At 33.5% G+C, this 14966-nt stretch overlaps 1 protein-coding gene across 2 annotated transcripts in view; it reads right to left on the minus strand.

Moving 5' to 3' along the window:
• Positions 1-14966, minus strand: part of LOC145302477 (sodium-dependent phosphate transport protein 2B-like) — a 114381-nt gene that overhangs the window by 22367 nt on the left and 77048 nt on the right. For both annotated transcript variants that reach the window (XM_080144658.1, XM_080144657.1), the window contains 2 exons: positions 5096-5227; positions 1897-2040 (listed from right to left, as the gene is read on the minus strand). In XM_080144658.1, coding sequence (XP_080000784.1) covers positions 1897-2040; positions 5096-5147 — 196 coding nt within the window. In that variant the 5' untranslated portion in view covers positions 5148-5227. The remainder of the gene's footprint in view (positions 1-1896; positions 2041-5095; positions 5228-14966) is intronic.

Raw genomic sequence — 14966 nt, forward strand, 5'->3', positions numbered from 1 at the left:
ATCAGCCTGACATAATGCTTATCGTACTTGACTTACTGTCTTGAGGTTTTGGTTTCGATTTCAGCTCGAAAAAAATAATACTCGCATGCCCATGCCTCAGTTTCTTTCCTTTTTTTTAGTTATATTTTTTAAAGGAATTTAACGTTAAATTTAATACCTACGGTATTTCTATATATAATAAATAAAAATTCTGTATTAATATATATATATATATATATATATATATATATATATATATATATATATAATCAAAATTACAATTGAATTTACCAAACTGATCAAAGATGGTAAAATGAAAGTAAATTATAAATATTAAAGAATTAATATTTATAAAATTATCTCAGCCAGATATAAAAGCTCGATAAAACCAAATAGGAAATAGAGCTTATAATATGAGCAAACAGTTAATAAAATATGTTAAAAAAAAACACTTTGAAATGAGTTAAAAGCATATTTAATCTGAAAAGGAAGCACTAGATAAATGAATAGTCCTTAATCCGCGGAGTTTCGAAGATATACTCTCCTTCTCATCAGAGGGTAGGAATTAGCAAAATGCGGGATCGGATTTTGCATGCAGAAGTATTTGATGAAACAACAAGTAAGTCAAAGATCTTACTTGAAAACAAAATAAGTTAAGCAGGGGGAATATGGTAAAGAAAAAGGTGATTACACATGAATGGATAGTCTGCTGGTAGATAAAAAAATCCAGTGACGGTAAAATCCAAATGTAAAACTTCAAGAAAGTTAAAAGAATTTCCATTTGTACAAGTAAAATCCAAGGAAATCCCGTAATGGGAAGAAGATCGTCCATAATAATCTAAAGGCAGAAATCCATGGAATAATTCACAAAAATGTGTACAAGGAAAAAAATAATATTAATAAAAGAAAAATAAGATGTGCTTTTCACTCTACTTCCGAGACATAACTATAAATAAAAAAGATCGAAACTCAGCGGATTAAGGACTATCCATTTATCTAGTGTTTCCTTTTCAGATTAAATATGTTTTTAACTCATTTCAAAGTGTTTTTAACATATTTTATTAATTGTTTGCTCATATATATATATATATATATATATATATATATATATATATATATATATATGTAGTATACTATAATACTATATTTTAATAAATATATATAAAATATGTATATTAAAATATAATAGTTATGCATATTTTACGGCCGGGCAAAGCCAAGCAACGCCGGGCGGCTTGCTAGTATTTGAATAAAAAAAAAACCTGCAACTTTTACCATTACTGATCTTTAAATTTGAAAGTGACTCTTTAGAAGCAACGTACGTCATTTCCTCTCTAGCAATCAAAAACTTGTATTACTTCTTTTAATTGGACAATTGCTCTCATCTTGAGTGTTATTTATGCAACGTTTCGGTCGATGTAGCCTTCGACCTTCGTCAGACATGTTGATCGTCATCTTGGAAAAGAAGGGAGAAGAATTACGGGTTCTGTAGATGGTTTCGTATTTTTGGACTTGTTTTTGTTTTGTTTTTGTTTTCCACGGTGGTTTCGTCGTGTACAAAAATGGGTTGACAAGAGGAATAACTCTAATACAGTTTGACATGGGATTATCTTCCTTCTATCGTTGAAATTTCAAAGTGAAGTTGTACAATTTGTGTCTTTCATTATAATTAGAGGTTCGCATATACTGCTAATCTCATAATGATCTTTGCACAAATAACACTCCAGATGAGAACAATAATCTGACTAAAGCAAGTAATACGAACAATCAGCCTTTATATAAAATATTCAGAACTGAGTCAAAAACTGATTGCTCATTTTCAACACAAGGTCGCCACAAAAATTGTTTGCACTCAGAATGAAGATAAGAAATTAGTACACCAGTTTAAAAAATAAATGAATAATAAAAATAACTTACGTCCTTCGCCGACCATCGTAATTATAATAGAAGTAGACGTTGAGCTACTTTGAACGAGGACGGTAGCTAGAACACCGATCATTAAACCGGCCACTGGATTTCGCAGAAGTATGTTGTCCTGGAAGATTTTTCCTGCAGCACGACCTAAATTTAGAAACAGCAAATTAATACTTACATATACATGGCACATTGCTTATTCAACAAAATGAATTACCTTCTTATTGTTGTGACACTATAGCTATGTACATATAGATCAATTATATATACGAGGTGCCATCAATAAGTTTTCAGACTATTTTGGCATGGCCACTTTTATTGATATTACACACATGAAACTATAGTTTCCTTTAAAGTAATCTCTTCCGACTGTAATGACCTTCTTGTTCACACAACTTTTGGAAAGCTCCATGGAAGCCCTCTTGCGTGTATTAATGACCCTTGTCATAGCCTCTGTCATCTCCTCAATTGTCTGATAACGATAGCTTCTAAGGTTTCATCATAGGGAGCAAGGTCTGGGAAAAAGAGAAAGTGAGGAACTGTCTTGATGTCCATCTTGGCTAAATCATGACATGGATGGTGGGACAAACTTTATGCAAATCTTCTGCATCTTCAATTACTCAGGAATGATTTTGTGTACAGTTCCCACACTGACATCAAACTGTGCAGTTATTGTTTCTATAGACACGCATGAAATTTTTTATTTGGCTAATCAACTCTGATGTTCTCCTCCCACACCCCTCATCATCCCTCATAGATTCCCTGCCTTCCTTGTATCTCTTATGCCATTCAAAAACTGATGTTCGATTCATGCAAAATGGTCCAAAGGCAGTCTGAAGCATTCCATACGTTTTGTGGCATTATTTTCAAGTTTAAAACAGAATTTTATTGCATATCGTTCTTCTAAAGTATCCTCACGTCCAGATTGCATTTTTGAAATTCGCTAGCTATGACAATCAAGCTTTAGTAGGGTGTATTCAAATTTCTGCTGCAGCTGTTCATTTGACTCTGAAATCATAAAAATTGGTCATTCATAAGATGTATAGTAATAACATACTGAATTTTCAAGAGTCTACGACAATTTTAGATACTCGTACAAAAAAGTCGGGAAACTCATTGAAGTCACCTCGTATGTATATACATTAAGAAGTTTATTTTCAACGTTTGCCGAATATCTAATATCTATTCATGCGGAAAAAGTTATACGGTTGCTAATTACTGACACTAAAACGAGGTATTTTACTTTCATTAAAACATTAAGCAATCGACGATAGAAGCTGCTTTTCCATTGATTCTTAACAGATAATTTTGAAAATGACTTGCTAAAACTTAGTGTCATTTCTTTTTTATTATTATTTTACCCCAAAGAAGGCACAGTGCCACTTTTACGTAAGGGAATACTATGTCGCACAAACTTTATAGGAATACTACTTAGAGGGTTAAGCAGCAAGATCTGTGTTCACATTAAATTTAAACTTCTTCATGTCAGTACAATCAGAGAAGCAGGGGCCCAAGATGGAATTCCAAAGTCTAGCAGTTCACGAGAAACCCCTATTTGAGTAGAAGGCTTTTCTGTATCTAGTGATCGTTAGGATGTAGGGGTGGGAAAATGCTGCTTGTCGAGTTAGTAGGTGTTATTTACGTCGAGGGGGTACAAGTACTTTAAGTTCGTGGAAGCAAATTTCTATTAAAATACTTGTAAAACAGATTTAAAAAATCTACTTTGATATCATTACTCACAACTGACGAATGTCCATTTTTTACGCTTGGAAACATTTCATATTCAAAGGTGAAAATGGAAGGCAATATCGGTTTCTAATGCAAAATATGAATGTATTTGTATATTTTAAAATATTTTTTTCTGTTTTTCTAACCTTTTATATATAATAAGTTGTTTGCGATGTAGAAATGACTTTTCTGAACATTCGAATCAGAATGATTCGAATACTGTTTAAAATATGTCAGTTCTCATTTCACAATTTATTTTTTGCATTCATTATTTTTTATAAACACTTTAGAGTATTTTGCAAGAAACTTCACTGTGATGGTTTTCCGTTTTACATCTAATCACAATGCTCTGATGCATGAAGGTTTTTGAAATGCTTTTAAACGTATACAGGGGGAACAATAAAATTGTTGCCCTAGAAAAGACGACATAATTCCATTTCCGTTTGATGAAACCCGGTTTTTTTGTTGCAGACCATCTACTAATTGGCCAGTTGTGTACAAATTCCAAGAGCGAGAGGAGCCATCTATCATGTCTGAATGTGACACAATGTTCAACTAGCGAGATCAGAGATGCACCGCTGTACAACTCATGCTCTTTACCGATCCAAGTTATGACAACAGGACTATTGCCAGCACATTCAAAACGCAAATCCGGACGCTTCAACGCTTGAAGGTACAACTCAACGAAGTTTTCAGCCATGGTTATGGTCTTTGGTATGGTTTCAAGTGAGTGCCACATCATTCCACCTCACAAAAGCCAACATCAAAGTGTACCTGGATGTGCTTAAGAGTGTAGTGATTCCCTGGTGCAATCAGGTGGCCGCTGGCAGACCCTGGTTGTGGCAGCACGACTCGGCGCCAGCTCACAAGTCTTAAGAGACCCAGGCTTGGCTTCAGAAGAAGTGCTACGACTTTATACCCTTCTCTCACTGTGTCCCTTTCCTCTCCCGACAACATGGCCTCCCACGACACCAAAGTCAGCCTGGTTGCAGCCATTTGCCGATTATTCGCTGAGCTCCGGCCTGCTTTTGTGAAAAAGGCATGCTCCCAATTACGGACCCGTATTGATGTAGTGATTGAGGATGAAGACGGCTACATTGAATAGATGTCAGCTCAACTACATAATCAAGTTACCTGAATTGATTTTTTCAATAAAAGTTTTAAAATAAAGCTGTATTGTTGTTTTCTTTAGGGCAAAAAATGTATCGTCCCACCCTGTACTTGCAACACTTTTAGAAACACGGGTTAGCTTTCTTTGCTTCGCAAGTGCTATAAAATTAGTGCATCATAATTTCGATTTATCAATTAATATATATCTTGACTTACAAACAAGTTCATAGATTTATGTCCAGTAGTTTTTTTACTAAAAAGTCACTGCTTATCAAGAGTTAAGGGAAAAAGTTTAAAGTAAGCGATCGTATATTTGGTGGATTATCATGAGATATTTGTATTAAAATGGTTCTGAATTACTTACCCCCAAGTAATCGAAACGCACTACTCAAGAAACTGAGCGAACAGATGAACATATAAAGTAGAAAGAGAAGAATGATAGGTTTTGTGATGTAGTTCCATAACACCAGAATAATCTTTTCCTTTGTATTAAGCTCTGGAAAATACAAAAAAAACAAACAAAAAAAAAAAAACAAGAAAATTACATATATATAAATTAAAAATAAAAAATAATTATGTTATCAAAGAGTACATCTTTAACAAAGCAAACTTATTAAGATAAGAAAAACTCAACATTGTCAAGTGGGGGGGGTCAAAAACAATAATATTAAATGAAAGATGCGAAATAAAATTTATGTCTAACTTTATTATATCATCAAGACAATAAGGTAAAGTTAAGCGAAAAGTTAAGGAAAACCTTCTAAGCCATGATATTTCGAAATTAAATGTTTCTCATTAGATGAGGAGAACGGCCAGAATTATGCAAAAATAAAATATAGAAAACAATGGCTTAATGACATTTAGAAATGAAATGAGAATAAAAGAATGGGATAATATGGTTAATAGTAATTAAAAGTAGGTATACCATATAATGGTGAATCAGAAGGGTACTATATATGTAGGTATTCTTTAAATATTTAATTCATTTATATTTATTTTCATTTCATTTCTAAATGTCATTTTTCTATATTTACATTTTGCATAATTCTGGCTTTTCTCCTCAGAAACAACTTGTGGTGTTCTCTGGAATCTGAGTGACACCGCGTCTCCTCAGATTTCCAGTATTCTCCACCTCTTTCGTAAACCTTTGCAAATGAATTTGCGTTATTGCAATAGTCGCTTACCCTTGATTTCTTGTTGGCAGCGACCATTAGTCTTCAATGGAATTTGAGTGGCAAAATCCCTCCCCCAGCTCCTCGTTCTTTTTGGAACTCATCCAGTAGAGGTCTGGTTAGTGCTTTCTCTACTCGGTCTTTCCATTCTCTTTGACCCTCCTTACTTATTTGGTGTGGCGCCAATATATTGTGACCCCCCCCCCCTCACACACACACACACACACAGATACACACACAAAGGAGAAGGGGCGGAGGGGGTTGATTACATTACATTTATACAGTTTCAGTTTTCATGATTCCATGTGATGTTTCTTTGTGTTTTAGATCTGTAGCAGTTTCTGTATGCCCGGCTTGTGCTTGTAGCTCATGTGTGTTAGTCTCCGCATTCAAGGGTTTTCCTTATTATTTTATCCGTTTTCATTATTGTTATACGTTGCATCTTCTCAGCCATCCCTCTGATTATTATTATTATTATTATTATTATTATTATTATTATTATTATTATTATTATTATTACTGTCATTTTTGTTCTATGTTTACTATCGTTTAATATTTTATTATTGTAAGCCTTAATAATAATTTTTAATTCTTAAAACTGTAACTAAATTTCAAATTATTTTCATTAAATCCTTTATATAAGGGCTAGTTCTGTAATATATTTACCAATAAAATTTTTAAATTTCTTGTTTCTAGTATATTGTATGGCGTGGTGAACCCAATGATGTTTCCATTTCTTCTATTCTCATTATAATCGATTTCTTATATTTCATTTCAATGTTGTCGAACCCAGTATTTTTAAAGCTGCCCCTTTAGATGTTATTTAAATTTCATTAGTACAACTGCACATGATAGAGCTAGGAATATTACGAGGGATGTGCCAAAAGTGATGGCTCCTATTTTTATTCCGCCCAAATCGATCAGAAGGGATTGCAAATTGCATTGTAATGATGACTGAACTTATGCATTTATGCCCTGAAAGTTTCATGTCTTTGTTGCAAATATTGAAAGCAACACCTGTTATAAACGAGCGTCAGAAGCAGAAATGTGTTATTGAATTCCCCCGTGCAGAAAAATTGAACCGATCAACATTCACAAATGCCTATGGAACATTTATAAAGGCGAAGCAATTGATGTCAGCACAGTTAGGCGATGGGTTCGTCGATTTCACTGTGGCGACAGAAACGTAAGTGACAAAGCAAGAATGGTGGTGACTATTTAGAAAAACAAATTTTGGAGCACAAAAGGTCGCTCGTTTTAATGGTTACAAGTCGTGAGGATAAGAGTGCTGGTGGTGAAAAGACAGAAGCTTGGTTTTGGGTGCATGAAAATTAACGAGCCATCTTTTACCCTAGGCCGAAGGAGGAAGACTCATGAAGATTTTATTGTTGGCCTTTGAAATTTTGCCGCAGATGGTAATGCGGTTTGCATATACGTCAACACTGATCTTAAAATGTGATTTGTGAAATCATTGACGAAGATCAGGAAGAGATTTGGACCCAACATGGATCCTTGAGGCACGCTAGCATTGATACTATGAGCTTCGGACTTCTGCTTATCGATGACTTTTATTAACCTTTCAGAATGAAAGCATTTGATGGTTGCGCGAATATTTCTAGATATTCCGTAGCTGGAGATTTTGCATAAAGTATATTTTTATGCTAAATTAAATGCCTTTAATATATCAAAAGCTATTGTTCTAGAGGAAGGCCTCATCAATAGATGCACTGATCCTGTGAGATATTACAGTCAGCACATCAGCTGTAGATCTCGCAGGATGGAAACCATATTCCTTGTCATTGAATGGTTTGTTTTTACTGATACGATTGACGCTGATTCGAGCAATTACTTATGATGCACAGAAAACTAATTGGTATTTACTAAGATTCCGTAGACCGATTTCCAGTGTTTTTAAATACTAATAAAACTAACAAATTTTTATAGCGTATTGGGAAATATTTCTCCTTTAGGCAGTATTGAAACAGCTTTGTAAGAATGGGAGCTAGTTCCGCTTGCAGCATTTTGAGCACAATAATTAGAATACTGTCAGGTGTAGTTGCTTTGCTGGAATCAACGTTCTTCAATAGTTTAGCAGCATCCTGGACAGATATATGGATATCTCTAAGATTATTTTGCTCCTTGGAGATAATTCAGGAAGTAGACAACTCTGGTCGCACAGGGTAGTGTTTGATGCAAAAAGTCAGGATTTATTTGATGCTGACGAAACCGCCTCAGGCTCATTGATGTTGGTTGGGATAGAAGACATGCATCTGTTCAGGACAATGTTTTTATTCGCCTAAACTTATAGGAATTAAGCCTCTGTTCATCTAATTTCGAGTTGATGGACTGAGCATGTGAATCTCTCGTGTTTTTTTATCATTCATTTGTAGTGGTTGCTGGCAGACCTAAAGGCAGGTTTAGTTTCAGAATAGCTATTTTTTTGAAAGCCATTGCCTGACAACATTTAAATGATCTCTCGCACCTGTATTTTATTTAAAGGTCTAAGAATGTACTAAAATATCTGAGTTAATAGAGCAATCTGCCTGTACGCTTTCATTATAACAAATTGTCTTCCTCATTATTTAATTGTAGGCACTAGCACTGGGTCCAGTATCCGGTACCGTAAACCACTTAAGGAAAAACTTGCATTATATTTTATTATACTGTATGCTCAAGTTTCCTACTCCTTGTATTTACAACTAGTTATAGGATTTTACTATCGAGGACTTACATACCTTTTGTTAGGTACAGATTGCCTCCAATATTTTCATCTACTGGATTATATATGTAAACACGAGTTGGTAGATGCTAAACTTAAATTATCTATACCTAGTGTGAGATCCATTATATCACTTACCATCTTTTTAATCTTTATTAATCCTTATGAATCCTTATTCTTTACGAATTTAATCAGTTTAAATTTTAACATTAGTAAGACTACCAAACCAGCGGATCATTCTATTGAAATGACGTGCCCTCGCCGTTTCTCTTCAGAAAAATTAAGGGGACAAAAACCGAATTAATCTGTCTATTATTATATTAAAACTCTGAATTTGTTTGTCACCGTCTAAAATTTTAACGTCATGACGTCACTTCTAGCAAATTTTTCAAACTTGACAACTAAAGCTGGAACGTTACATGCTTTGGTTTCGATTCTAGTCGATGGCACTCAAGTAATTTTAACTTTTGAAATGACTACAATATGTGGATATAATATAATAATAAATGGAGTATTGGCTCTGTAATAAGAAATAGGAAATCTGCATAAATTAGAATATATTTAAGCGTATTTTACGACAGGGTAACGCCTGGGTAGCACTATTATATATTGGGTTCAATATAATAATCATAAATTGTCTCGTTAATAATAAATACAAAATCTGCATACATCAAAATATATTAAAGCGTATCTTACGACCGATCAACACTGGGCTATAGATTATTCATCTCGTATATCTTTTTAACATCACTGTACATTTAATTCCTAAGCACTTCGATGATCGGCGTCTCACTTGTAATGTTTTATCTAATTAAAATCGATTAACACTACTTATATAGGTTTCGGGGGTTGGATCAGGAGTTTCTTAAGTTCTTCAATTTTCTAACATCAACTGGAGTAGGAAAGGAATATTTTAAACATGTTATTATCAACTGTGACCTCGTGATGCGGTAATGTTAATGGCTCAAATTTCTGCTTTATCTGATTTCTTTTTGGACGATTTGATATTTTGTGATTTTGCAGCCCGTAGATGTGCACTGGAACAGTAACGCAGGTTAATTTACTAAAGCTGTTCTAATGCTTATAAGATAAGGTAAAAAATATAAACCAAGCAAATCAAAAAGATGTAATCTGTTTCTACTTGAAACTTATCACATAGTAAATTCTAAAGAAGAAATTTTCAACAAAAAATTAGATGTTATACAAAGTTATCTTCATAGGAATAAATTCCTGCTTTCGCGCCTAAAATCTGGCTGAAATAAATTTATAAAGGAAAATCCATGGAATATACTAACAGTACAATATAAGGATAACCCATAAATTTAACATTGAAATTTAAAGTGTTGAAATATATGTGCTAATTTGTCTTAGTCCCCCTCTTGCGCCGGCTTCTTTCTTTCTTTTTTCTTATGTTTCCTGCATGGTAGACAAAACTCGTGTTTTTGACATATTAACTTCCCACCCTTAATCAAAGATGATTTCAAACGTTTTTACCCTCTCCCATTTCTTGCGGCAGTGTAATCATGCTAACCCTTTTTCTTTCTTCCGTCTCTATGTTCTTTCTTTTTTTCTTTTTCGTTTTCCTTTCCTTTTCCTTTTTATTTTGCCTCTTTATCCTGTTAAGTCTTGACGTTCTCTTTCCCCTATTGCTTTCTGTTGTTTGGAGTTTAAAATGTTTCTTAACTTACAAATCCTTTCGTTTAAATTTACAATGTTATCATTTTATTCTTATAAACAAGAAACATTACATTGCTTCTATTTGAGAACCAGATGCCTTCATTGGTACATAAGCTTTATTACATCGTCTGACGAGAATTTTTGGTTTTTGCCAATTAATTGTCCGAAAAACTAGCATGTTCAGTGTAGCGACTATGTAATACTTGTATATATATAATATGTTTATTATACAAAAATATTTGATTACATATGTGCATGCATGTTTCAGTGGAATCCTAATTCAAGGAGACCCACCTCATCAGACCAAAATGTTTGGTTTGATGTGGGGGTTGCCTTGAATTAGGATTCCACTGAAACATGTATGCACATATGTAACCGATAATGTTTGTATAATAAACAAACTATATAACAGCTCTGTTCTCAATTAAGCACTATTTAATAATCAAACGGGTATTATTGGATTTACCTCTATGAAATCAATCTATTCACACATTATACATACATACATATATATATATATATATTTATTTATTCCCCCTCATAATATATATATATATATATAAATATATATATATATATATATATATATATATATATATATATATATATATATATATATATATATATGAGGGGGAATAAAAGAGAGAGAAAAATCAGAGAAAGATAAATTGCAATTGTAATTACATCAGAATAATAGAAACGGCATTATGCGAGATTTTAAATATACATGTTAGCTCTGGGGGTATTATATTTCTTTAATGGAGTTTTTCATTGAAAATAATCCTGCCGCTACCGTAAAGTATTGTAAACACGAAAAGTTTATACTTGAAATAAAACTGCCAGACAATGAAAAGGTCGGAAAGTTTGTGATTTGCGGCCAATTCTTTATTCAGTTAATGTATTGTCTTGAGAGGTCAACGCAAAGACCTGGATCATCATAAAATTTTTTAAATCCTTAAGTTACATTATATTTTATTTATTCATTTGATTAGTTAACAGAAAACAATATTTATTGTCCTTGCTTTTGTAGCCATTAAATCTTACCGAAGTAGATACGGCTTGATTTCAAACGTGTACGTTTGAAATCAATAACTGCTGCAATATTATCAACTGCAAACAATATCACTAGAGGAAACCAACGCATGCGTTTTAAAAGTTCTTATGGGGTTTACAACATTAACAGGACTATATTATCAGAAAAGTTTGAATCTAAGTGATTAGAATAACTTGTATAATGGCGCCATTATTGTTATGTGATGTTTTAGTTGGAACAGAGGGAAGAACAAGTAGATAGGACATGATTAAATGAAATAACGTCAAAGCCAATTCATTCTAAATTAATTTTATTAACAACTTAAGATAACGAAAGATGAAATCCCCTTAGAATACGAAAGTTCCGAATGTATCAAAAGTTATATATTTGTTTTTATAATCTTTTTAGATGAGTAATTTGTATATATTTATTTATTCATTTGCGGACTGTTATCCTCATCTTCATAGTTGTTGTTTTTTCTCCACATTTTGGCCAACTATTCCTCTGGCCTTCTTCGGGTGGTTAATCGCGACGTTTCCAGATAAGCATTGTCTGAAGATAGTGGTTGGTCCTACTCAAAGCAGATTAGAGGATTAGTTGGTCAAAACGTGGTGAGACAACAACAATAACTATGAAAGGCAGTAATTACTGGAGACACAGTTACATAACTCAGCGTTTCTATCTCGTCGTGGTTAACCACCTGAATAAGGCCAGAGGAATAATTAGCCGAAACGTTGTGAAATAATAGCAACTATGGAAGATGAAGATAACTCAGCAAATAAATAAATGTGTCGAGAGTTCTCATGAAAAATGATTTGTTATGTCTGTAAAGAAAATATTGAATATACATATTTGTTTACGCTGCCGTCCCACGGCTTTTGCGCGTATGTGTATGCTATATGCATGTAGGTATGTGTGCATATTAGCATATTTGTTTTCTTAATGAAAGAATGTATGCATATTAATTTCGGCTGGCTATATATTCGTTTACGCATGTTTGTACTCCCTTTCTTCCTCCAACGATGTCCAGTGAGTGATGTCACTGAATCCGGCCTTTTAATGGTCTCTTGGTGCTCGATGGCCACAATAGTGAATGACATGGGTGTTGAAAGCCCTATCCAGCGAATCATTCCTCTCCCCAGAAGGTGAAAAGATTAAGAGGGCGAATCGCCTGGCATTAGCCGCGAAAGTGTGTAACCTCGGAAAGCAAAAGTCATTTCAAGCCCAAAGTAGAAAAAATAACATTTTGACGACAAGTTTTTTTTTTTTTTTTTTTTTTTTTTTTTTATAAAATATCAATAATTATTCGTTAATAGATTATAAAACTCTGATCATTCATGTCTCTGACTTAAGGTCTTAATAGTCATATCTGGACAGCTTTATTTGGTAAAAGTCTAAACGGTTTTCGAATTCAGCAATTTCAATCCTAAGACCAAGTGTCAACCTCTTTACGCTGTTGCGTCGGCAGGCGAGCAGAATGTTCGGGTGATTTTCGAGTTTAGCGATTTCGACTCTAAGCTGAGTGGCAATCTCCCAACGGCGTACGCCCTAGTGGGGAGCCGAGCAGAGTTTTTGAAGTTCCCAATGCACCGATTTATATTAAGAACCAGAGAAGAATAACCTCGCCTTCCTCTAATTAGAATTCAACTCAATTCACGATAATACATTATCAGTAATATTTTACAATTCCCAACTCTGGAGAATACATTATCAGACCAAGAGTGGTCAATGGACTTTTAGGTTCATGTTTCTCTTATTTTCTTCGTTATCTATTTTTCATCTTTCCCTGCTATCATGAATGAGAGTTTCCTCCTCTCGTTCTGAACTGGTCCCCGAAATCACAAATGCGTCTCTTTAATGTGCATTAACCAAAATTTTCCTTTTTTTAACTCGTTATCAAAGTTTAAACCACTAGAAAAAGTTCTATCGACGAGAAATTTAATTAACAATTCTGTTTTATCCACATCGAGATGTGTGGTCCACGTCTCAGCCCTGAAAGAAATTTACCAATTACCATTTTCAGAAAACTCGGTTAGCGGCATAAACGGCAGCAGACGTCAATCGGTCTGCTCAATCTCCTTATATCGCTCACAATCGATGTCTGAACAACAACATGCAATTGATTATTCCTGTTCTAGATATTGGTTGAGATCCCAATGTTCTTGTTATGATAATAATAATGAAAAATCCCCGGGGATGTGAACTTAATAAGGCCCTTCTCTTTATACGATTCCACTTGTAGTTTATTATCCTGAATAAAGTTTCTTTTGTGAAAATAAAACAGAAAAAACAACAAAAAAAGTAGAATATTCTTTTATCAATTCTTTTATTTTATGATCTCTGCAAGCATTTAACACAGTTCAGCCTTTTCTTTCCTTTTCCTTTTGTGCCTTTTCTGCCCTTTTTTCCACCGTCCGAATTTCGACATTCGTCTCTGTGACATATTTACCTTTTTTAGCCCGTCAACATTGTCACATGTTACTGAACTGTATACATGCGTTTATATAACCTCACACACACACCTACACACACACACACACACACTAACCTAACCCTTACCCTAACGCACCTACACCCCCACATACACACACACACACACATATATATATATATATATATATATATATATATATATATATATAATGGTTGTATCTATTAGTTTCCTAGATGTAAATCCAATGAAACCCTCGTGATTATTAAAGAACAGAGCTGGTATAGTATACAAACATTATTGGTTAAATATGTGCATATATGTTTCAGTTAAGCCCCAATTCAGGGACAACACTTTATCAAAGAAAAAAAAATTCTCTTCTTTAGTTTGATGAAGTTTTGTTACAGAATTGGCACTCCACTGAACATGTATGCATATATGTGACTAATAATGTTTGTATAATAAACAGACTATATATATATTATAGCGCTCTTTTTATAAGTCTGTAAACATTGTTCCTTGTGGCTGTCAAAAGTAGCTTTTAATGGTGTGCGTCGAGTAAAGACAAAAACTATTAGTTCAAAGAAAAAGCAAAGATACTATATTTGAGTTTTTATATTGCGATTGAAAATCTGTCGCAATTTGGTAATGTGAAAAAATCCTGAATAATGAACCCAGCATGAACTCAATAATTAGTTTTTTTTTTTAAAATCGGTTATTATATTTTTAAAACGAATTAATAACATGCTAAGGCAGCTACATATGATTCTTAATTTCGCTAGAAAATATACTGAATTACCCTCCATAGTTATACACGAAATAAAGAAGAATATGAATAAGAAATATTCATCAATGCAAATCTAACGTATTTAATTATTTAGCAGACTTATTTCAATTGTGCCATTCGTTTTACTGTCTTCTTGGAGATTCAAAGTTATCAACACATGATTCATTAATAATATTTAGCAATTAAAAATCACGCATATGTGGTATTGGATCATGTAGTAAATAGAAATAATGGATAAGAAGGTGCCTCAATTTTCTCAGCATAGTTACACTTGTCCATAAAAAGGCAAAAACACAAGTTTAACCAAAAAAAGAAAATGGCCATCAAAGGCATTAAAGGGATTAATTCTGCGATTTTATGCCTACCTAATCAATTAATGGTACTGCAACATAAAAATGATAAATTATTTTTAAAAA

Source organism: Euprymna scolopes, chromosome 2 (assembly GCF_053919585.1).
Source record: "Euprymna scolopes isolate OS-2025 chromosome 2, ASM5391958v1, whole genome shotgun sequence".
Classification (NCBI taxonomy): Eukaryota; Metazoa; Mollusca; class Cephalopoda; order Sepiida; family Sepiolidae; genus Euprymna; species Euprymna scolopes.